This window comes from Camelus ferus, chromosome 5 (genome assembly GCF_009834535.1).
Source record: "Camelus ferus isolate YT-003-E chromosome 5, BCGSAC_Cfer_1.0, whole genome shotgun sequence".
Taxonomy (NCBI): Eukaryota; Metazoa; Chordata; class Mammalia; order Artiodactyla; family Camelidae; genus Camelus; species Camelus ferus.
In genome coordinates, this window is record NC_045700.1 from 28,839,005 (window position 1) to 28,864,583 (window position 25,579).

The 25,579-nt window shown below is 39.4% G+C and overlaps 1 protein-coding gene across 1 annotated transcript in view; it reads right to left on the minus strand.

Annotated features, from left to right (window-relative positions):
* Positions 1–415: 415 nt before the first annotated feature.
* LOC102520532 (peroxiredoxin-5, mitochondrial-like) overlaps positions 416–25,579 on the minus strand; it is a 30,897-nt gene continuing 5,733 nt past the window's right edge. The window contains 3 exon segments of the mRNA XM_032480814.1: positions 416–695; positions 697–1,186; positions 4,803–4,881. Of these exon segments, the coding sequence (XP_032336705.1) occupies positions 569–695; positions 697–1,186; positions 4,803–4,881 (696 nt within the window). The 3' untranslated portion in view covers positions 416–568.

Consider the following 25,579-nt stretch of genomic DNA (forward strand, 5'->3'; position numbering starts at 1 on the left):
GTTGGTCTTATAGCCATCTCATTGCTTTGCTGTACTTTGTTACCTCATGATCTGTGTTTTTCCTATACTGACAGTTCTATGTTGTAAATAGTGACGGTTTTTTCCTTCTGCTGTAATCTTACGCATTTTCTTCTTCTTCTCTTGCTGTACCGGCCAGGGCACTTAGCTCAGTGGAGGGGGGCTGCCACAGAGGCTGTACTTGTCTGTTTTCTGATGGTAAAGAGAATGCCTTTAAGGGCAAGTTTGTTGCTGGTTTGCAGTAAGTACCCCTTATCAGATTTAGGAAGCTTCCTCTCTTTTTAGTTTGCTAAGAGATTGGTTGATTTTATTGAATGCTTTTCTGTACTTTTTGAGAGGGTTATATGGTTTTTCTCTTTTAATCCATTAATGTGGAAAATTACACTGCTATAGTTTCTTTTTTTTTTTTTTTAAACCAGAAGCATTTATTGCAGAAATCTGGCCAAGGTTCCAACTAGGTGACCTCAGTTGAGGCTGGGCTAAGGCCCCCTGCCCAGGGGTGGGCAGATGAAATAGGGAAGGTCGAAGGAGCACTTCTGGGCCTGTAGCCTCAGAGCTGTGAGATGATTTGGGGGGCCAGCCTGCAGGTGAGGCCTGTGCCATCAGGCTCCACATTCAAGGACTTCACTATGCCATCCTCTATCACCAAGGAGAACCTCTTGAGCCGTTGATTCCCAGAGGGACACCAATGAATCATCTAGTAACAAACCTGTCTCCTTCCCAAAGGCCCCAGTGGGGTCAGCCAGGAGCTGAACCTTGCCTTCCGTGTTGTGGGCTCGTCCCCATTCTTTAGTCACGAAAACATCATTAACACTCAAACATGTAACCACCTGGATTCCCTTGGCCTTCAGAGCTCCGGCCTGCTCCACAAACCCTGGCAGGTGGGTCTTGGAACTGCTGGGGGTAAAGGCTTCAGGGACTCCAAACAGCACCCCCTTCTTGCCCTTGAACAGCTCTGCTAGGTTCACCTTGTTCCCAGGCTCCCCTTCAAACACCACCACCGATGGGATGGCATCTCCCACCTTGATCGGGGCCATGGCTGCAGCAGTGCTCCTGAAACCACAGACCTCACCAAACGCCCACTTTAGGCTCCCTTCCAGGCACCTTCTGGCTCCCGCTGCTGCCGCACACTCAACAGCAGTCGCAGGGGAGACCACTGGGCGCATTCCTACACTAGTACAGTTTCTAAATGTTAATGTATTAATGTCTATGTATTCCTGGAGCAATATTTAGTCTGATATATTACTTTTCATGACATTGTTGGTATTATTTTCTAATATTCCATTTAGGATTTTTATATCTGTATTCAAAAATGAGATTTGTCTATAATTTTCTTTTCTTGAGTTGTCTTATACATTGTTGATATCAAGGCTTTTAGCTTTATAAAATGAATTGGGAACTTTTTTTTTAGTTTGCATAATGAAAAAATTATATGTTCCTTGAAGTTGTAGTGGAACTTGCCTATAAAACTGTTAGGGTAAGGTTTTAGGGAGATAATAGTGGAAATTTTAAATTACTATTTGTTAAATAATTATAAAGCTATTAAGTTCTTCTATTTATTATTGAGTTTACAATCATAAGTTACAGTTTTCTGGTTAATTTTCTGCTTTTTCTGAGTTTTCAAATTTATTGGCAGAAAATTTTTCATAGCATTCCCTTTTTGATTTGAAAAAGCTTTACTCCAGCTATCATTTCCCTCCCTTTTTTTTCCAAACATTGATGTATGCTTTCTCTTTCATTCTTAATTAATCTTGCCCAAGGATTGTCTGTTTTATTATTCTTAGATATGGCAATCCTCTAAGAATTTATTTGTGGGATTAAAAACCTCTTTAGATGTGGTGAGCTGAGGCTTGACTTTAGCCTCCAAAAGTGTCATAGCCTCTTTGCCTATCCACATTCCTGAGGAAATTCACAAACCCAGAGCCCCTAGACTGAAGGAGAGGCTTGATACTATAAACATCACAGTGTGGCAGATCTCCCACTTCACATGCCCTCTGCAGTATGACCTCCTCCATCAGGGGGAAACTCCTCTATCAAGGAATGGAGTTTATTCTTGGCTGCCTTGAATATGGGTGGGCTCTGTGAATGCTTTAACGAATAGAATATGGTAGAAGTACCCTTCTGCCAGATCTAGGTGTACCTTTTAACTGGCTTAGCAGCTTGTTTCTGGCTTCTTGGAAGCAAGTGAAGGAGTAAGAAATGTGACTACCTGAGACTATCATACTGTGAAAACTAAGAAATACAAAGAGAGAGGAAGACCAAAGGGCACCAAGGTGCCAGGCTTGTGAATGAAAAGCCATCATTGAATGTCCAACCCAGTCACTTTTAAATGAATCCAGCCCTAGCCCTATCTGACTACAAAGCATGAGAGACTCTAAGCAAGAGTTACCCACTGGAGCCCATTTAATTACAGAAGTGTGAGGGATAATCATTATGTATTCTTTTAAGCTTCTTAATTTGGGGGTGTTTGTTACACAGCCATAGATACCTACAGTGAGTAGTTACTGTGAGAATCTTCTTTTTCAGCCTTCTTCCAAAAAAAAAAAAAAACCATCTTTAACAGGATAAATATGCATATAATAAAGAAAAATACACAAATGCACAAATCATTGAGATTATCGTATATCAGCTCTGAATAATACTATTCCCAGAAGGATCAAGAATGCCACTGGGGTATGCCACTCAAAATGGAACCACTTAAAGTGGGACCATACGAACATTGGGTGATAAGTGGAGTATTGATCTAAGTCCACCTCATATTGGGCCCAGTGATTATCTCCTACATATTTTCTGAGTTTTTTTTGCATCAGAAGTCAATGTGTATTGTTTAAATCTGGTAAATCAAGCAATAGATGTAAATATATTATATAGTGCTATAAAAGTGTATTATTTAAAGATGTAATGAATGTAATAATTAAGATCAAAGGGAAAGAGGGCAGTTGCAAAGAAATAGAATGATAGGAATCTCTTCATCATTTAAAGCAGGAAGTAAATAATAATTAAAGAAATAGAAGATTAAGCTAGCTATATATTAGATTAAAAATAAAAGCTAGTACTCACATAGTGCTTACCTGGCTCTGTTATAAGTGCTTTGTAAAAAATTAACTCAGTTAATCTTCACAACAACTCTTTGATGTAGGTATTATTACTTACTCTCATTTTACAGATGAGGAAACTGAGTCAGAGCAGCAAAATATAATTAGCCCAAAGTCACACAGAAAGGATACAAATAGTTATAATGGTAGCCGTTACAAGAAGCCAAAACAGACAACAAATCTCAAACCAGTTTCCTGATTTCTGGGTAATTCTATGCTGTAACGCTGGCAGTCAAACAACTCCCTCTGTAGAGTCCTGAGGCTGCATAGTCTCCAGTCTTACTCTTCCTTTCCTAATAATTTAAAGCCAACATCTTAGACATACTGCATGGATTACTGTTCATTTCTTACGGGAGGACTTGTTTCTCTCTGTGTATTTTTGGACTGCTCCATGTGGCAGGATGGTGAATTCATCAGGGCTGAAGAGCTCGAGTCCCAGTGTCCATTCTAGAAGAGACTGGACAAGTAACTCCTTTGGTGTGTGAGTCAGCAAAACAAAGCAATGGTGATATTAGACTGTTGAATTTCTGGCCACACCTTCATCTCTGCCCTGTGGGGAGTTTTTCTCTTTCCTCTAAGAGTTTGAAAAAACTTTATAGTTATAGTGAAGTAAATTCTTTCATTAAAACAGTAAAAAATAATATGCTAAGGTTCTGTCCTTGGGTTGATCTTTTAAATGTCTCTGTAACTGAAATAAGAAAGGTGTTAACCCTGGGAAAAATGTCATGGGCAACAAAACATTCTTGGGTTTGCAGCTCACAGGATGAGTTGGTACCAGTTATAGCTCCCTCCCGCCCCAATATTGTTTAATGTAATGGAATCCAAAGGAACTTACCAACTCAGTGTGCTTTTTCAACACATTAACTCAGCCAGTAGAATTAATTTCAAGTTCACTTCTGCATGGATCATTTACAGTGCTAATTTGTGAGTTCGCACGGTGACTGCTGTTTTTTTCTTTCTTGCATCACAGTTCTTGGTCACAAAGTGAGCTAATTAATTTTGCCAATTAATTGTTACTATACCTCTCTTTCTTTTCCTAAAGCAATGGCTGTTTTTTTGTCATCACTTGTTGGCCTAGATCAGGTCCTTCTCTATGATTTTTTTTAAAGACCTCTGTGCGCACAGCTGCTTTGGCAAGTCAGAAATCAAGCTGACAGCCCATTGGAAAGGCATATCCTGTCACAAGTCTAAAGAGACACAGAGTGACAGTTCTCAGGCTCAAGTGCAAGGCCTGCCTCTCAATCCTCGTCAGCTGGCTAGGATCTTGGCTGATGCAGGCCACCAGTGCCAGACAGCAGAGGGCCTGAAGTAACAAAAATAAGGCCCAGCGAGGTAATTGGGACTGACAGAATGTTTGCCTATCCCACAGGCTTCTCTGCAACAGGCAGCCAAATTGAATATATCTTTTGAAAGTCTGAGCACACACATATTTTTTGCTCTCTCTCTGCTATTTTCATTATTTTTAATTTTTGTTGTAGGTTTCTTAACCCACTCTTTCTCTAGATTTGTAATCTGAAGAATGGCATGGAAATCATTTTTCCCCCTTCTGTTATAACTCATCATGTACCTTCCAGGCAGGAAACAAACGCAGAAATCCAAATTCAGTTAGATCTGAAGAGGTGAAAGTACCGCTGGGTGTCTCTGAGGTTCATTCACAGTCCACGTTGTCAGCTGCCATGATTGGTGTACCTGCAGCTGAATGAGAAGGGCGGATTTCAGACTTTGGTTCAGGTTCTTCAAACTTTGGAGTTAACTGGGGACATATAATCTACTCAAAGATAAAGATCTTAAAAATAAAGGGTAAGAATTATCTTTCAGAGGGAATGGTCTGGGTGAAGACCAATGCTATTTCTAGCAGTAGCAGGTGGCAGACCACACAGGATTGACCCTGCTCTGTGGAGGAAGTTTAGAATCTACTGAATTTGCAGAAAGACAGATATATTAGTCCATTCTAGCTTCTGTAACAAAATATCACAGGCTGGCTAACTTACAAACAGCAAAAATTTATTTCTCGTGGTTCTGGAGGCTGGTCCAAGATCAAGGCTCTGATGGATTCAGTGTCTGCTGAGAGCCTGCTTCTTTAGATGGTTGTCTTTTTGATGTAACCTCCCATGGGGGAAGGGTGAAAGATCTCTCTAGGGTTTCTTTTATAAGGGCACTAATTCCATTCATGAGGGCTCTGCCTAACACCTAATACCATTACCTTGGGGGCTGGGATTTCAACATATGAATTTTGGGGTGATGTAAACATTCAGTCCATTACAACAGATTTTCTGGATCACCCAGGTTTTGTTTTGTTTTTGCAAGTGGAGGCTTATTTTTACCCATCAAAATATATGTTGAGTCAGAATCTGCGACCAGATCTTAAATGGTCAGGAATATGAAGCCCAGGGAGCATTGGAATCTAATTTTTTAAAAAGGAGAGGCATCTATAGTATTGGAAATCACAGTTTCCTAATTCTGTTGAGGACAAAATTTATGTTAACATTATTATTTTAAAAAGAAGGTATGTACCACAAACATGGCTGCTGAACTATAGGATGGTAAGGGAAGTTTTGGGGAATCCACTTGGCAATTAGATGTCTATGCTGAAGGTGGCCATATAGACTTTTTTTTGCCTTAATCTGGAACTCTTGTAGCAATTTAGTCAATGGCCATTTTCTTTACTTCTTCCTTGCCATAGTAAATTTATTTGTTTTAACAGCCAGTTGCCCATGACCACCAGGAGAGACTGTCCAATCCATAGAGCATGAATCTTGCTAAGTCTAATTCTGTCATGATAAGTCTGTTCACCTTGACTTAGGAATGCATGATATAATTCTGACCAATGAGGATACTTCAGTTGATTGGACTTGGGAGAAAGATTTTTTGATCTTTAGAATAGATGCAGGAGAAAGTTCAGCTACTCATTATCTCTAATTGAAGCTGGGTGAGGAGGTGACGCTGGATCTTCTGAATCTATCCTGTAATTGTGAGAGGAGGTAGCCAGAGGACCAGGCAGCATGTTGAAGATGGCAGAGGGCACAAACAGAAAGCTGATACCTTGGGGATGTCACTGAAGAGCCAAATAACCATCTCCTTAACCACTTTGCCTCCCCACTTCTTGTGACATCAGATAATAAATTTTCTGATTTTTTTAAGCTGACTTTTACTTGGAATTTCTTTATCTTTAATTCAAAATGGATATAGTATCATTGTAGATAAATTATATGTTCCATTATTAGAATCAAATCAGAAACCCATATATGTAATCACTGGTCTGTTTTCTTGCTAATTAATCCACTGAACATTGGTCTAGAGATATTCACTCATTTATGGATTCATTTAGTAAACAGTTGTTGAGCCTTTACTCTGGGCCAAGCACTGGAGATGAAGCCGTGAACCAAATCAGTATTGTTCCTACTTTTATGAAATTTGTAATTGAGCAGGAAGTAGAGATGCTGAACATGTGTAGTTAGGGCAGAATATCTTGTGGATTCAATGATGCCTTTACCTGAAGCATCAGCATCTACCTTTTCAAGATGGGTGCCAGGCACAGTGCTTAGTCCCATCTGGAGGCCATGACATACTGTCTTCCTGTGTTTGGGCTGCAGTGGTTACTGGGCTTCACAGATGGAGCTATGGGGTTATAAGAGACTGACCAGCAGGCACTCAGGGCTATGCATTGTCTCCTAGCCATTTCAGTAAGTCACAGTACTTCACATCATGTTACATTTTTACCCTTTGGATGTCCCTTGGCAGTAAAGAAATGAATATTAATATAAGTAAATAAATGCAGTTCCCAGTAAACAGTATGTAAGTACAGAAATATTTACCTCTAATGATTCCTGATGAGTATTTGGGAAAGATGTGAGCCAGACTTTAGGAGGTGGTGTCCTTCATGAGTCAAATGTTTCTTTCTGAAATTTTCCCACTCATGGCCTCTTTTCTTCCACTCTTCAAATATTTCTTCTTTACTGTGCCCTGGGGATGCAGTGAATAAAGCAATGAATAAACATTGGTTTCATTTCATCCTTGAAGAGCTTTGTTGTAAGTTAGGAATACAGGCATGGGAGACAAACAGCAGGTCTTTTTTTTTTTTTTTAACATTTTTTATTGATTTATAATCATTTTACAATGTTGTGTCAAATTCCAGTGTTCAGCACAATTTTTCAGTTATTCATGGACATATACACACTCATTGTCACATTTTTTTCTCTGTGAGTTATCATAACATTTTGTGTATATTTCTCTGTGCTATACAGTGTAGTCTATTCTACAATTTTGAAATCCCAGTCTGTCCCTTCCCACCCTCCGCCCCCCTGGTAACCACAAGTCTGTATTCTCTGTCTGTGAGTCTATTTCTGTCCTTTATTTACACTTTGTTTTTGTTTGTTTGTTTTTGTTTTTGTTTTTTAGATTCCACATATGAGCGATCTCATATGGTATTTTTCTTTCTCTTTCTGGCTTACTTCACTTAGAATGACATTCTCCAGGAGCATCCATGTTGCTGCAAATGGCATTATGTTGTCGGTTTTTATGGCTGAGTAGTATTCCATTGTATAAATATACCACCTCTTCTTTATCCAGTCACCTGTTGATGGACATTTAGGCTGTTTCCATGTTTTGGCTATTGTAAATAGTGCTGCTATGAACATTGGGGTGCAGGTGTCATCCTGAAGTAGGGTTCCTTCTGGATACAAGCCCAGGAGTGGGATTCCTGGGTCATATGGTAAGTCTATTCCTAGTCTTTTGAGGAATCTCCACACTGTTTTCCATAGTGGCTGCACCAAACTGCATTCCCACCAGCAGTGTAGGAGGGTTCCCCTTTCTCCACAGCCTCTCCAGCATTTGTCATTTGTGGATTTTTGAATGACGGCCATTCTGACTGGTGTGAGGTGATACCTCATGGTAGTTTTGATTTGCATTTCTCTGATAATTAGTGATATTGAGCATTTTTTCATGTGCTTTTTGATCATTTGTATGTCTTCCTTGGAGAATTGCTTGTTTAGGTCTTCTGCCCATTTTTGGATTGGGTTGTTTATTTTTTTCTTATTGAGTCGTATGAGCTGAGCTGCTTATATATTCTGGAGATCAAGGCTTTGTCGGTTTCACTTGCGAAAATTTTCTCCAATTCCGTAGGTTTTCTTCTTGTTTTATTTCTGGTTTACTTTGCTGTGCAGAAGCTTGTAAGTTTCATTAGGTCCCATTTGTTTATTCTTGCTTTTATTTCTTCTAGGAGAAAATTTTTGAGATGTATGTCAGATAATGTTTTGCCTATGTTTTCCTCTAGGAGGTTTATTGTATCTTGTCTTATGTTTAAGTCTTTAATCCATTTTGAGTTGATTTTTGTATATGGTGTAAGGGAGTGTTCTAGCTTCATTGTTTTACGTGCTGCTGTCCAGTTTTCCCAACACCATTTGCTGAAGAGACTGTCTTTATTCCAATGTATATTCTTGCCTCCTTTGTCGAAGATGAGTTGACCAAAAGTTTGTGGGTTCATTTCTGGGCTCTCTATTCTGTTCCATTGGTCTATATGTCTGTTTTGTTACCAATACCATGCTGTCTTGATGACTGTAGCTCTATAGTATTGTCTGAAGTCTGGGAGAGTTATTCCTCCAGCCTCTTTCTTTCTCTTCAGTAATGCTTTGGCAATTCTAGGTCTTTGATGGTTCCATATGAATTTTATTATGATTTTTTCTAGTTCTGTGAAATATGTCCTGGGTAATTGGATAGGGATTGCATTAAATCTGTAGATTGCCTTGGGCAGTGTGACCATTTTAAGAATATTGATTCTTCCAATCCAAGAGCATGGAATATCTTTCCATTTTTTAATTTCTTTAATTTCTTCTTTAATTTCCTTCATCAATGGTTTATAGTTTTCTGTGTATAATTCTTTCACCTCCTTGGTTAGATTTATTCCCAGATATTTTATTACTTTGGGTGCTATTTTAAAGGGGATTGTTTCTTTACTTTCTTCTTCTGTTGATTTATCGTTAGTGTAAAGAAATGCAACTGATTTTTGAACGTTAATTTTGTAACCTGCTACCTTGCTGAATTCTTCAATCAGCTCTAGTAGCTTTTGTGTGGACCTTTTAGGGTTTTCTATATATAGTAACATGTCATCAGCATATAATGACACTTTTACCTCTTCTTTTCCAATTTGGATCCCTTTTATTTCTTTCTCTTGCCTGACTGCTGTGGCTAGGACTTCCAGGACTATGTTGAATAGGAGTGGTGATAGTGGGCATCCTTGTCTTGTCCCAGATTTTAGTGGGAAGCTTTTGAGTTTTTCACCAGTTGAGTACTATGCTGGCTGTAGGTTTGTCATATATAGCTTTTATTATGTTGAGATATGTTCCCTCTATACCCACTTTGGCGAGAGTTTTTATCATAAATGGGTGTTGAATTTTATCAAATGCTTTTTCTGCATCGATTGAGATGATCATGTGGTTTTTGTCCTTTCTCTTGTTGATGTGATGTATTACACTGATTGATTTGCGTATGTTGAACCAGCCTTGTGTCCCTGGGATGAACCCCACTTGGTCATGATGTATAATCTTTTTTATGTGTTGTTGGATTCTATTTGCTAAAATTTTGGTGAGGATTTTGGCGTCTATGTTCATCAGTGATATTGGCCTATAATTCTCTTTTTTTGTAGTGTCTTTGCCTGGTTTTGGTATCAGGGTGATGGTGGCTTCATAGAACGAGTTTGGGAGTATTCCCTCCTTTTCAATCATCTGGAAGAGTTTGGGAAGGACTGGTATGAGTTCTTCTTTGTATGTTTGGTAGAATTCCCCGGTGAAGCCGTCTGGTCCTGGACTTTTATTTGTAGGGAGGTTTTTAATTGCTATTTCTATTTCCTTTCTAGTGATCGGATTGTTCAAGTGTTCAGATTCTTCTTGATTCAGTTTTGGTGGACAGTATGTTTCCAGAAACTTGTCCATCTCCTCTAGGTTATCCAGTTTGGTTCCATATAGTTTTTCATAATATTCTCGTATGATATTCTGTATTTCTATTTTGTTTGTTGTAATTTCTCCATTTTCCTTTCTTATTTTGCTAATTTGTGCTCTTTTTTCTTCTTTGTGAGTTTGGCAAGAGGTTTGTCGATTTTATTTACTTTTTCAAAAAACCAGCTTTTGGTTTGGTTGATTTTTTTCTATGGTCTTGTTAATCTCTATGGTATTTAATTCCTCTCTGATCTTTATTATTTCCTTCCTTCTGCTGCTTTTTGGGGCTTTTTGTTCTTCTTTTTCTAATTCATTCAGGTGGTGGGTTAAATTGTTTATTTGAGATTGTTCTTCTTTTTTGAGGAAGGCCTGTATCGCTATAAACTTCCCTCTTAGCACTGCCTTTGCTGTGTCCCATAGGTTTTGAGTGGTTGTGCTTTCATTATCATTTGTCTCAAGGTATTTTTTAATTTCAGCTTTGATTTCCTCATTGATCCATTGTTTTTTCAATAACATATTGTTTAATCTCCATGCTTTCCTTTTTTTCTCCTTTGTTTCTCTGTTGTTGATTTCCAGTTTCATGGCATTGTGGTCAGTAAAGATGCTTGAGATAATTTCTATCTTCTTAAAATTGTTGAGGTTTCTTTTGTGCCCAAGTACATGATCGATCCTGGAAAATGTTCCATGTGCACCTGAAAAGAATGTATATCCTATTTTTGGTGGGTGTAATGCTCTGAAAATATCCACCAAATCTAGTTTTTCTATTGTAGTATTTAATTTCTCTGTTGCCTTGTTTATTTTCTGTCTGGAAGATCTGTCTAGTGATGTTAATGCAGTGTTAAAATCTCCAACTATGATTGTATTCCCATCAATATCCCCCTTTATCTCTGTTAGTAATTCTTGTATGTACTTAGGTGCTCCTATATTGGGTGCATATATATTAACGAGTGTAATATCCTCATCTTGTATCACTCCTTTAATCATTATAAAATGTCCTTCTTTATCTTTCTTTATGGCCTTTGTTTTAAAGTCTATTTTGTCTGAAATCAGTACTGCAACACCTGCTTTTTTGGCTTTTCCGTTTGCATGGAATGTCCTTTTCCATCCTTTCACTCTCAATCTGTATATGTCCTTCTCCCTAAAGTGGGTCTCTTGTATGCAGCATATTGAAGGTTCTTGCTTTATTATCCAGTCTGCCACTCTGTGTCTTTTGACTGGAGCATTTAGTCCATTAACATTTACAGTAATTAATGATAGATGTGTGTTTATTGCCATTTTGAACTTATCTTTGCAGTTGAATTGGTATATCCTCTTTGTTCCTTTCTTCTTCCTTTTGTGGTTTGGTAATTTTCCTTTGTATTATCATGGATTTTATTTAATTTTTGTGACTCCTTTGTAAATTTTTAGCTTGTGGTTACCCTTTTTTGTAAATCTGTCAACCCATTACTATAACTGTTTTTATTAAACTGATAGTAACATGATCTCAAACCCATCCTACTGTTAAAAAAATTTAAAAAAGGAGGAAAAAAATATTCTATATTTCCCTGCCTCCCTCTCCCACTCTCAGTGATTTGTATGTCTTCTTTTATAATTTCATGTTTACTTTATTTGTAATTCATGAGTTATCACCTTTCCAGTTGTGTGTTTCTCATTTCTGTAGCATCCTGCTGCTTTTCTATTTAGACTAGCCCTTTCAATATTTCTTTTAGCATGGGTTTAGTGTTGCTAAACTCCTGCAGCTTTTTTTTGTCTGTGAAATTCTTTTATTTCTCCTTCTATCCTCAAGGATAGCCTTGCTGGATAAAGGATCCTAGGCTGCATCTTTTTTTTATTCAGGGCTTTGAATATATCTTGCCACTCCCTTCTGGCCTGTAGTGTTTGTGTAGAGAAATCAGCTGAGAGCCTTATGGGGGTTCCCTTGTAACTTACTCTTTGCTTTTCTCTTGCTCCCTTTAGAATCATTTCTTTATCCTTGACTCTGGCCATCTTGATTATGATACGTCTTGGTGTGGGTCTATTTGGGTTCTTCCTGTTTGGGACCCTCTGAGCTTCCTGTACTTGGATATCTGATTCCTTCTTTAAATTTGGGAAGTTTTCAGTCATGATTTCTTCAAAAACCTTTTCAATCCCCTTTGATCTTTCTTCTCCTTCTGGGACCCCTATTATGCGAAGATTGGGACGCTTTATATTATCCCATAGGTCCCTTATGCTATTTTCATTATTTTTTATTTGCTTCTCTTGTAGTTCTTCTGAATGGGTGCTTTCTATTGCCCTTCTAGATCACTGATTCGTTCCTCTGCATTATCTAGTCGGCTTTGCACAGCTATTAGATCATTCCTCATCTCTGTCAATGAGTTTACCCATTCTACTGGGCTCTTCTTTATAGCTTCAATTTCATTTTTGACATATTTTATATCTCTAAACACTATCTCTTTTAATTCCTTCAGCAATTCGATCACTCCTTTTTTGAAATCTTGATCTAGTAGGCTATCGATGTCTATTTCGTTGATCTTTCTTTCAGGGGATTTCTCTTGTTCTTTTAATTGGGAAAGGTTTTTCTGCTTCTTCATCTTGCTCATACCTCTTTGGCACTGTGGTTTATGGAGTATCATTTGTTTATTTTGGTCCTTAAGGATTTTATCTATCTGATGCCTATTTAGGAATAGAACTTAGGAAAAAAAGAAAAAAAAAATAAGAAAGAGAGAGAAAGAATTTTAAAAGAAGGGAGAAAGAGGGTTTGAAAACAGTGTATAATGAATAATAGAAGAGTGAGTTGAAGCAGAGTATTAATCGGGTTGAGACGTCCTTTTGAAACCTTTACAAAAAAAGGGGGGGGTGGGAGATGAATAGATGTATTTGAAACCTGTGTCTAATCAATAGCAGGACATCAAAACCCAAGAGAAATAGAAATGAATTAAGAAGTAAAGATTAAGAGAGTAATAGAAAATAGAACAGGTAAAAACAGATTTTAAAAAAAAGGGGGGGGGGTTGTCGGTGTTCTCCTGGAGTCTGTGTGCTTTTAATGTGAAGTCTTTCTGTCTTCGTCCTGTTTTGGAAGCTCAGCTTGCTGTTTTCAGAGGCCCTCCGTTGGCGCCCTCTTCTGTGCTGCTCCCAGCACCTGTCGGCAAGCCGATCGCGCCTCCTCTTAACACTGGGTCTGGTGCAGCTCTCTGCTGTGGGCGGGCGGGTCGCTGCCCCTCCGGATGCCGCAGTCAGATGTTGCAGACTGGCCGGGTAGGAGGGCGGGTCGTGCCCCCTCCCAGCACCTCGGTCAGGGGCTGTGTTCCTGCCCGAAAGGCGGGGGGCCGCTCTCGCTCTACCTGCGCCCCCGCCGGTAGCTCCGCTGCTCTGTGCGGCTGCGCGCTCCGCGGGCAGCGCTCCGCCTTGGTCGGCGCTCCGCGGGTGGGCTCGGGGAATACCGAGGGACAGCCCTGTCCCTGCTCCGAGCCAAAAGCCAGCTCCTTGTTTGTCTTTGTGGAGCAAGTTCTCTGAGGGACCAGGATGGAAGGATCCTATCTGCCCCGGGCTGCAGGCCAGTCTCAGTCTGGCCTTTGAGGCTGCTAAGCCCTTCGGTGCGGATGCAGGTTTCGCCCCCGCCCCCGCCTGAGTGCTCAGTGCGGAGGATATGGCGGCTGTGCCTGAGCCCCGCCTGTCTTCCCCCCAAAACTTTCCGCGGGTTTTCAGAGATGGGGGTGTGCACCCTTCCCCCGAGAGCACATCAACCTTGCTGTTTTATGGAGGGCCCAGGTTGTTCTGCCCTATGCACCCACAGCCACGGCGCGCAGCCCCTTGCGTTCCCCCGGGGCTGCCTCTGTGCAGCCACTTCTGTCCTCCGCCCGGCTTGTGCAGCCTGGCCCTGCCCGCGGCTGCCGGCCCGCGTCTCAGGCTGGGTGTCGGGGGGACGCTCTGTGCCCTTTTAACTTAGTTCTGTTAGTCAAGGGCTGCTCTGTACAGATCCGAGTCTCGGAGGCTCCCCCTCCGTCCCGCTGGCCTCTCAGTTGGAGAGGGGAGACCCAACGAAAGAGCGCCAGTCCTCCTTTGCCGCTCCCTCCCCGCGGGACCTGTCCCGCGCTGCTTTGCCTTTTGTTCTTTCTTTTTTCCTTTTCTCCTACCAGATTTTTGGCGTTTTTATCTTTTGAAGAGGGCGATGTTCTGTCGGAGTTCCACAGGTGCTCTGGTTGGCTGAGTGGGTCTATAGATGTGGGTCTTGGTGTATTTGTGGGAGAGGGTGACCTGCGAGCGTCCTTCTACTCCATCTTCTCCCTGTTTCTCCAGCAGGTCTTGAATATTGGCTCCACCACTTATTAACTGTAAGGCCTTGAGTAAGTTGCAGTATCTATTTGACTTCAGACTCTTCACGTTCAAAATTGTCAATAATTACACTACCCATTAAATAGACATTTATGGGAATTAAATGAGATAATGCAGGTCAATCAACTAGCTGAGTGTCTGGCAGAGTATTGTTCAGAGATTAGGTCTGCGCATGAGCAGCTCTAGCAGATGCCAGCAGGCAGTAAGGCCAAAAGTGCTGGAGGGAAAATGCTGCATAAACTCAGAGGAAGGCATCTCTGGGAAGAGGATAGGAAGCCACTTCAAGGAGGAGGTGCTGTTTGACCTGGGTTATCTCAGCCCTACCCTAAAATCTGGCTTAAAATTTCCCTTTCTGTTTTAATTAACCTTCAGTTTGAGTGCATGCTAGCTTTTCAGGAAGCTAACTCCATCTTGATGAGGACTGGATAATTTTCCTTTGTTCCCTGATAGCACGACTGACTCTAAGCAGTCACTCCCTGAAAGCAGGAGCAGAGATGGGATTCGGACAGGGCAGGCTACACTCCTGTCTACATTCCCACTCCTAGAAAAGCACCTTGTTTGTCTCAGAGATTGCTCTCTGAGAGTGCCAGATCAAAATCCTGTGATTCCAAAGAGCCGTATGACATTAAACAGACATTCTTGTTTCCCTGACCTTAATCCACTGGTATTTAAAAAGAGACAGTTGGACAACACAATCTACAGAGGAGATCCTATAGTGAAGGCTGAATGGGATACAGTTCATAACGTACTCAGCACAGTGCTTTGAACAGAGACAACACTCAAAAGGCATCATTTAAATATTTATAATCATAGATCCTATAATTCTCACTATATTAGTTTGCTTATTAGCTGCCATAACAAGTTATTATAAACTTAGTGGCCTTAAACAACTTAAATTTATTATCCTGTATTTCTGAAGATCAGAAGGCCAATATGGGTCTCACCAGGCTAAACTCATGGTGTTGACAGGCTGTTGTGTTCCTTCCTGGAGATTCTAGAGGAGGATCTGTTTTCCACTCATTCAAGTTATTGAAAGAATTCAGCCCCATGTAGTTGTGGGAGTGAGATCCCCTTTTCCCGTTGGCTGCCAGTTGAGAGCTGTTCTCAGATAGATTCCAGAGGCCACTCATATTCCTTTTCTCTTGGCTCCCTTCCTCCATGTTCACAGCCAGCAGTGGTGGGTGAGTCCTTCCCCTTCCTTCTTCTGTCTCATCTCTAACTCAGCCAAGAAAAGTTCTCTGTTTGTGGGTACTGATGAGATTAGATTGGAACCACTTAGCTAATCCAGAATATTCGATTTCAAGATCTGTACCCTTAATGACATTCACAAGATCCCTTTGCCACAAAGGTAACATTCACATTTGGGTGACTGGGGAGTGGATATCTGTGAGTGGGGTGCATTATTCTATCTCCCACACTTTTCTTCACATTAAGGAAAACACATTAGGATCAGGCCTCTTAATTTTTTATCTCAGAATTCTCATTCTGTCTCACTTCCTATCTCCAATGCATCCAAAACTTCAACAGATCTCATAGCCATTCCTCTTTCCATGCCCAGATAGTTTTTTTCCTTTATTTCAGTTTTTTCTCTCCTCTCCCTTCAAACCAATGATTCTCATACTTACCCATCTATTGTTATAATCATCGTTCTCATATCTGTTACATTTAGCTTTGTCTCTACTTTTCTACTCGTTGATTTTGTTGCTGTCCAGATTTTCTCTGTTTTCATCAGTGTATGGCTTCTGCATCTTGGATTCTTAGAAAGAATCATTATTTTAAGGCTTCATAGAAATGGGTTAAGAGAAAGGAGAAATGCAATACTTTGAGAAACTTTCTGCTTTTCAGCAATACATCTTAATATTTATTTTGTTTTCATTTTCATTTTTATTGGATTATTAATTACAAAATTAGTATCTATTCATTCTAACAACTGATGCAATATTAAATGTATAATAAAATAAGTAATAACTACTCCTTAACCCCAGCTAATCCTGCACCAGATTAATGAAAGTTAACAGTTTTTGTAGCCTGTGTATCTTTCCATCCTTTTCCTATGCTCACATAACCGTATACAAATAAATAGAACCTTTTTCATTTGCTGTAATGGGCTGAATTGTATCCCTTCAAAATTCCTATGTTGAAGTCCTAACCCGCAGTACCTCAGATGTGACCTTATTTGGAAATAGAGTTATTGCAGATGTAATTAGTTTAGATGAGTCATTAGAGTGGGCCCTAATCCAGTTGACTGGTGTCCTTATAAAAGGGGGAATTTGAACACAGAAGCATGAATACAGAAAGAATGTGTGAAGGTGAAGGCAGAGAGCAGGGTAATGCTTCTACAAGCCAGGGAACACCAAACATCACCAGGAAAGAACCAGAAGCTAGGGAAGAGGCCTGGAACAGATTCCCTCTCACACAGATCTCAGAAGGAACCAACTCTGCCATCACCTTGGTCTTGGACTTCCAGCCTCGAGAGCAGTGAGGCAATACATTTCTGTAGTTTAAGCCACTCCGTTTGTGTACTTTGTTAGGGCAGCCCTAGCAAACTAATACATCTGCTTTACAAATATGGGCTCATATTATACAAGTTATTTTATGATGTGCTTTGTTCACTCAACAGCATGTCATGAACATCTCTTTAGGTGGCATATTTTAAAATAAGGGTATTTTCATGCTCTGGACAGGAATGTGGAATGTGGGCCTGGAGCTGCTCAAAGCTCCTTTCCTCAGGCCAGGGTTGGGTCTGGGAAGCAGCAGAAGTCATGGGATAGTTTCAGTTGTGGGAAATGGACCAACAGGAGTGTTGGCATAGCAGGCAGGGACTTGGAGGAGCCCCTTACAGTCTTAGTTATGCAGTCCCCGTGTGCACTAGCACAGAATTTGACTCAAAAAGGAAAAACACCTCCCTCACACTTGGTGTGCATATGTGGCACCACAACATATGCACTGGCTGAACAGGTGTGTCCTTGTTAAGTTTCTGGGGAAAACAACATCAAACAAATAACCAAACACATGTGAAGACTTCAGTAGCTTTGATATCCTAGGAATTCCTCTGACTTTTTGCTACTTCAGGTAAAACCAGCCTACAGTGGTGAGAATGCAGTATTTCAGTGATGAAGATGCTATAGTCTCTTTAGCTAAGGGATTCTTGACCTGGGAAACTAAACCCTCATGTAAGTAAGTGGCCAAGAAATTTATACTCATCAATGTTTTTAAGGTGGGTGTGGGCGTGCAGGGAGTGGAGTGGGGATGGTTTGTATCCCCAGGGGAAATGGTAACATCTATAGACAGTTTCTGCTAATCATAATTTCCATGGTGTCTGAATAATGATCAAATTTTGAGTGAATTTTAGGCCACAGCAAATAGAACACTACTCTCAGGGCATTTTATTTGCCTTCTAGGTCGAGCCTTCCAAAAGCTTTAAAAGTGTGTAGGGCAAGTTGTATGCCAGGAATTCTCTACATATTCATGCCATTCTTGGAGTGATTTATCCATGAAATGAAGCAGCAATGGAAAACTTGGCAGATATTGCTTCCTTTTAAGGTTACTGGTCCATAGCAAAGCACACTGTGTATGGAGATTGAAATAGGAAGGTTTATTTAAGGAGAAAACATTATGGTTATTTTTCTAGTCTATCAGGTGATATTTTGTTTTGCCCAAAAATGGTAGGAATTTGGTCCTATTGAGTTATAGCAAAATATGAGGATATCTAGGAATATTGTCACCTTGAGTTACATTTCTTAAGTTGATGTTTAGTTATTTTGATATTTATGCCCACTCTGTTTACTTTTCAACTTTAAATTAATTTTATTTTTCAGACTTTTCTAAATCCCAGGTATAGCTTTAGACCATAATAATCACTTCATTAACAAAATGGGCCCATTACTGGTCAATGTTTTGTTTAAGATATTTAAGGATATCGTCTAAATAGTGGCATAAAACTCCTGGGATAATATGTACTTGGCCACATGACCAGAATAAAATGAAATTAGATGATTACACTTAATTAAATCAAGCTACAGGCCCCAAACACACAAATAAAAAGATAACTTTATTTATTTTATTTCCTCAGGATCTTGTAAGTGGGAGATAATTTATTATATGGAGCTTTCAGACTAACGCTTGTGGCTTCTGAACTATAGATCTGGTTTCCTAAGGGAAAGGGAGAAGAGTTCCAAGGGGCCAAGAGAACACAGGTGTGTCTACACTTGAGCCAAACTAAATCTTTTTCAGCCTAAAGATTTTCAGAATCTGGGTTTATGTTGATTTTCTTTCTTACATCATCAACCTATAATAATGGGAAAACAAAAGATAGGTAATAATTTGTGCAATGGTAGAGTAATCTTTATTTTGTGTCCAAAATTATATAACTGAATAATTTTTATTTCTTAGCTCCTTAGCCCATGAAGATGTTATTTCATGAATAGCTTCAAGAAAAGTTAAGGAAAGTTTTGGCAGAAGCACAATTATAAGGAACCAGTTTAATTATTTTGCATGGTGCTTAGAATTTGAGAGTAGCATGTGAGGTACAAATACAACTTTGGACTGATTAAATATTTGTTAAACCCTGAAAGAAAAATTCTTTCCATAGGTGACTACAGATACGAAGGCACCTGCGTGAACGCAATGGTGTGAAAGAAACATTTAGGCAAAGGAATTCTGTTTTGCCTCAGAAGATAATGAGAGAACCTGGTGGTATAGATCTGTAGTCAGAATACTTGAGACTGCCACATTATTCATCCTTCCATTTCCCAGAGTATTTTACTCCCTTTACCAATTCTGTAGAAGTACAATGAGGGTGAAATAGGGGCTAGTGCCAAAGAGGAAAGACACTTGGATTTCATCTTTTCTGAGATTACTTACTAATAATATTCTCTGCTTTCTGCTGTGTACTAAATACATTAATTTTTTAAAAGAATATTTTTGACGAATGTAACATCCTAGTAAATAATAGTTTTCTCTTCCTAATCCATGGATGTTAGTTAATACAGGCTAATGGCCACACACACACACACAAATACACACACATATATATACACACACATATACATATATAATAGAAGTTTTTTTTTCTTTTGTTTCATAGTCTGATATGGTTCAGTGTAAGGGTGTGCTCCACATGGTCGAAACCAGGCCCATTTATCCACTGTCTTCAAGGACCTTCTTGTCCTCTGCATTTAGCTCCACATGTGGGGAAAGTGAGAGAATGTGGAGGAAGCATATCCACTCTCAACTGCATTCTCTGCCAGGTGATGTGTGTCACTTCTACTTACATTTGATTGGCTGAAACTCAGTCCAGTGATGCCATCTAACTGCAGGGTAGGCTAGGAAATGCTGTCTGGTGGTGGGGCCAGAAGAAGAGGGGAGCTCTCTGCCACAATATGCAATAATTTTCAAATAAATATAAAGAGATAAAATGGGTTTGATGCTAAGAGCATTATAAAATTTACAGTGCTTATTATTATAAACAGCAAGTTTCTTTGTACCATGGATTCATTCATTGATTTATTCAACAAATATTTATTGAGCACCCACCACATATCACTTTGCTAGACACTGGCAGTATGGTGGTGAGCCAGATAGCCATAGTCTCTGAATTTATCAAGTTATCAGTTTAATGGTAGAGACACATATGCTAATTAATGTGTTTTTTTCAAAATATCTAGATGCACCTTTGCAGTACTTCTAGGTAGTACAATGCCACATAAAGAGTGTTTACTCCGTTTCCCTTCAAGTATGTCTTTGTCATGTCTCAGAATAATTTCTTAGTTATTTAATTTTCTATGTCTTTATCCATCAGTTGTCATTCCCTAGAGATAGTTAGTGGAAATGGAGGGTTCTCTTTATTCAGAGTTGGGTTTGAGCCAATTTCATCATTTTATACTTCTTGATAAGTGTTTTTAAATGAAATCCATTTGTTCCATTCCTTTCATATCCTTACCATGAAGATACTTTAAAAAAATGTTCCTACTTTGCAACCTGGGCCTCTCCTCCAACAAAACTACCTCGAGAGGTGAATAACTTGGATTGCTGGGACAGCCTGATAGAGGTTTTGGCAGAAAGATGGTGAGAACGAAGTCTGTCTGGGAATGGGCCGTTTGTCCTTTCATCCCAGAGCAGGGTGTCAGAAACCTTAAGTGGCTGACTCTGCCCCAGACACAACTATCCACAACCTCCTTAGGCAAGATCTTCTCCAGCAATGTTCCAGCATGAGAAGGGATTCAGGGCGTTTTTCCACAGCCTGTGATTGTACTACATTTCACTGACTTCACTGTCAGAACAGGGAGGGCTATATTAGGCCAGTTAGAAACAAGTTTGGGAATGTCCTAATGGTTCAAGTATCTGGTGCCTTTTATTTTTGGAGGCACACAGATATGAGAAGGCATCCTTACGTAACTCTGTCATAAGAGGAAGATTGCCATTTCTCAGACTCTTCCTGCCTGTGTCATGGCTCCCCAGGGCTGAGGGATTGGGGATGGGAGCTATAACTTGAGTTTAAAATTAATTGAAGAGCTACAGGTCTCATTTGACTCTACTTGATCTCCCTGGAGGCCCCAGCAGCCTGAGGGCAAAACTGAAATCTATGGAGATTACTGGAGAATGTTCTCTCTAGGACCAAAGAGAATCTACATTTACCGTAATTCTTTCAGAAGAAAAATAATCCCAAGGGCCTTTGATCTCTCCCCGTAAACAGTTGTAAGCACAATGGAAAAAAAATCTTGAATATTTCTTGAATATTGAGAATTCAGTGACCCTAAACTTTGCTGATGTTCACAGCTGATGTTGAGTTCAAGCAAAATAACCCAACCTTAGAAAAAAGATGGCTTCTGCACAGATGACCTCAGCATGGTGCTGATCTCCCTTTTTCCAGAGAAGAAGCCAGAAATGATTGAAACTCTAGTCTATTAACATTTCATCATGAGCTTTCATCTCTGACATATGGAAAATATCATTTATGAATAGATGCCAGTCCATAAGGAATGAAACAGACTGTTTGTGGAATATTAAAGGGATTAAGACTATGTATGGTATTAATTGAAATATTTTTGAGATACATCTCATCTCCAGAGAAATAATTTCTTTTTGTAGCTTCTAGAGTTGTAACTCACTTTTATTATATTATGGGTACACACACACACACACACACACACACACACACACACACACACACACTACATTTAAGTGATGGAAATAGAAAGTTCAGTACCTGGGTTTTTGAGAGATGTTTCCAATGAAAAATTTAAATTTCTTAGCTATTTCTTGGGTATTTTGGGGACAATCAATCACATGATAGATTGCTTCATATTGGAATAATATAATGGTTGCCAACTTGCAACTACTTCTGTCAGAATTTAAACGATGAAAACTTTTCCACTGAAATTTTTCTGTTGCCAAAAGGGATTGCCCATTTTCTATTTGTGAAGAGCAGCTCTTTTTGAAATCTAAAGTGCAGAATAAGGCCATTCTGAGAGTGAAGAGGCTAAATGTTATCTGGAATGAATATAGTTTCTGTTCTTACTCAAATATAGAATATTAAAAAATATATATGTCCAATATTTCTGGACCCTTAAATTTGTGTTTTACTCAGACTGTAGATTATCATTATCATCATCATCATTAATTGCGACATAGTGGAGAAAAAAATAGAGGGTGGAGGAAACAGGTAGCTTGTTATTTTTTTGTGTTCTTAACGTTTTCTGTAGCAGAATTGACTACTCTTTGGCTTCTTGGGTAGTTTCTCTTTTTTGGAGGCACCCATTACATAATTTTAACCCTAATTTATAGATTTTATTACTTAGATGGTTTTTAGGAATTTGCCTGCTATAACTGTACTTCTTAGTAGATGAACCTTGTCCGTGGCTCTTTAGAAGATAATTCATAGAAAAACAATTGCAGTGTATTCTATGGTGTGTGATGTATATATATGAAGTGTGTGGGACTGTGTGCATTGCATGTGTGTGCAATTTCCCAGAAGTGGAACATTTAATTTTTATTTATTGCTGTTTAATATCTGCCAGGTGGATGGTCAGATCTTCTGAATTATGAACTTTTGTAAGTTAAAAACATTGATAAGGATTGTAGAGCTTTTTCTTAAATGCTCCAATATGTAGGCTTTCTGCTTAGCTGGTTAATCATCTGAAAATCTAGTCAGGAAGGTCACCTATCATAAACTATGCTGGTGGGCCTGAATGTGTAACTTGTCCCTCCAACTGGCACTCTGTTGCCCTCAGATTCAGGTAGGGGTATTCATTTCCAATCAGCTTCTTGAAGACAACAGTGTAGTAGGGCCTGGATTTAGAGCTGAAGAATTAATTTTGAGTATTGCATCAACATTTTAATTATTTGTATATTTTTAAAAGCTTATTATCTTTACTTTTTCTCACTAAATATCTTCTAATCTTTTCGTAAATCATGGATAATGATAACCTACTGTATGGTTTTATCAGGAGCAAATGAAGAAAGGGGGCAAAACTACTTTCTTATAAAGTTCTCAACAGATGCTAGGTATTATTTTTTGTTTTGAAATTTAAAATCACATGTTCCACTTGCCTGGTTATTCAGTTCCTATTTATTCAGTGAACAGAGGTATACTGAATCTCTACTCAGTGGCAGATCTTGGGCACTAGGATGTGATGTCACACCTGGAGGTCCTACCTGGAGCTAATAGCCCAATGAGAAATCTGACTTTAAAGAAATACGTTAATAAGTCTGGTATCATGCTTGGTGATAAAATTTGAAGTGGAAGGGTACTCATTCTAAAAGAAGGTACAATGGAGATTGAATTTTATTGGAGGGCAGTGTGGGTCTGTTTGAAGAATTGGCATCCACTTGAAGACGACAGTGTAGTAGGGCCTGGATTTAGAGCTGTTGGATTATAAGGAAAACCTATGTAGGTGAATAGGGGGTCAGTATGTCTTCTCAGCAGAGGGAATAACATGTGCTGTTATTCTAGGGTGGAAGACAAGTCTAGTTTGCTGAAGGGATTGAGTGATGTCCAGTGTGACTGAAAAGTAGCGAACTGAGGATGGTGGGGGTGAATGATGGAGGCAGGCATGGACTAGACATGTAAAGGTTTGTTTTATTGCAAATTTGGTTGGAGGCTGTTAAAGTGTCGGGAACAGATGAGTGGCATGAGTTGATTGATGTTTTGAAAAGTGTAAACCCAAAGTAATGAGCCATATCATCAGCCCACCTGTAATGTCTCTTTCAGTAGCTTGAGGACCGGTGAAAATATAGATACTAATCATAAACATTCAAACAGTTTACAAAAGTACACAAAGGCAGGCAAAATTCATTGTGAATTCCATCATTCAGAGAAAGTCACTCAACATTTAAGTGAATTTTCTTTCACAAGGTATGTACACATGCCTACAATTTTATATTCGGATGATCAAACTACATTGTTCTTTTCTCCACTGGCCTTAATAAACACTCAGCAACATACTGTGGTCATCTTTCCATGTCCACAGTGATATTCTTCAGTATGCTTGATGGATGCTTAGTTATCTATTGTAGTCAGTTACACTGATTGGCTTAATCAATTCCCTATTGATGATTTGTAGCTATTTTCTGATTTTTTTGCTAACATACTGATGTGGTGGGCATCCTTGTACATAGGTGTATTTCATACATGTGATTATCTCATTAAATCAAATATTGAAAAGGGAAAATGCTTGATTAAGGAATTTGTACATTTTACATTTTCATGCATATTGCCAGTTGTCTGGAATTTACTTTAGAGAATCATGTGAAGAATCCGAATTTTTTTTTCCCTAAATGACTAGCTAGTTGTCTTATTCACTGCAAAAATAGGATGGGATTTTAAAGCAACACAAACACTCATTTTACTCTTTGCAAACTTAAGGCTGGTTTCTCTCACTCTTTTGTTTTATCTGTGTATATGTCAGTTTCTCTTACTGGACTATAAGCTCCTGTTAGTGATAGAAATGTTTGCTGTGGGCCACACGAAGCTTCTGTTCCAGCTGGGCTGTTTACTAGCTCCAGGACCAAGGCAATGGGCTATTACAGTAGCTGTAATTTCACTTTAAAATACTCTAGCATGGATGATAATGTGTGTGAGTGAGCGTAAATTAGTTTTACTCCATGCCTAGTTAATATTTGAAGTAACTCAGTCCAGCGTATGTACCAGAAGGGTGCTTAGTTAGCATTTCAAAGACTAATCAGGACTTCACTTTCTGAAGGCCGTGGGTATAAACCTTCAACTACTGCTATCTCAGTCTACATTCGAAGATTTTCCATGAACATAAGAACTGCTGGAAATTTTATTCCATTGGTGAAATGTGTAGCGTGCCAGATGTGTGGGTTAGTTAGACATACTGTATAGGCACCTGGTACCTCCACTCTTGCTGTAAAATTAGAGGTACCCTGGGTCCGATTCTTTTTCTGTGTCTTCTACTGTTCAAATCTGGTACATCTGATCCAAACAGAAGCTTAGCTGAATCCTGCTTCTAGGGGATTGTGTCACTACTTACCCCAAGTGGCTCTTGCATGCAAGGTCCTCTTTGGTGCATCTAAAGGTCACAGAGCTGGGACAGGACCAGAGTTCCAAGGATAGGTTTACAATGGTTTCTGTAGCCACACAATAATAACTGTTAGGAAGTACTGATGAATTTGGTCTGAGATTTGCTTTCTTTGTACCATATAGTAACCTGGAACAAGATTATGGAGGGGAAGACCTGTAGTCTTCCAGATATCCACCAGAAAGCATCTGCTAGATGTGTGGGCCAGTTCACAATGCTAGGAATGCCTTGGAGGTCACTTTCTTTCCCTCTTTTTATAAAAATATTCAGCCAAGGGACTTTCAGTGATTCCTGACTGCTGGGTTCCCTTGAGCAGCCTCTGGGCTGAATTGAGGTTGGTCACAAACTTTCCCTGTGCCCTTACCTTTCTCAAAATCAAAAGCTTATACCAAAAATAATGGCAGGTAGTGCAAATTATTACTGGAGTTTTTCACAGGAAGACAAGGAGACTGTCAAATTACAGGCAAAGCTTAAGAGAACTTCCCTTTAGATTTTTTTTGTTCTCTCTCCTCAGCCTCATCTTCCTCCCTCATTCCCAGGCTTTCCATTTGCTGCTTCTTTTCTTTCCATTCCCTTACTTTAACAAAGCCTCTAAAATCCCACTTGTTTATAGTCCACACCCTTGCAGCAAAACAAAATCGTTGCTCACGTATGCCCCTGGCACTTAGAGCTCTCCTGGTTATAA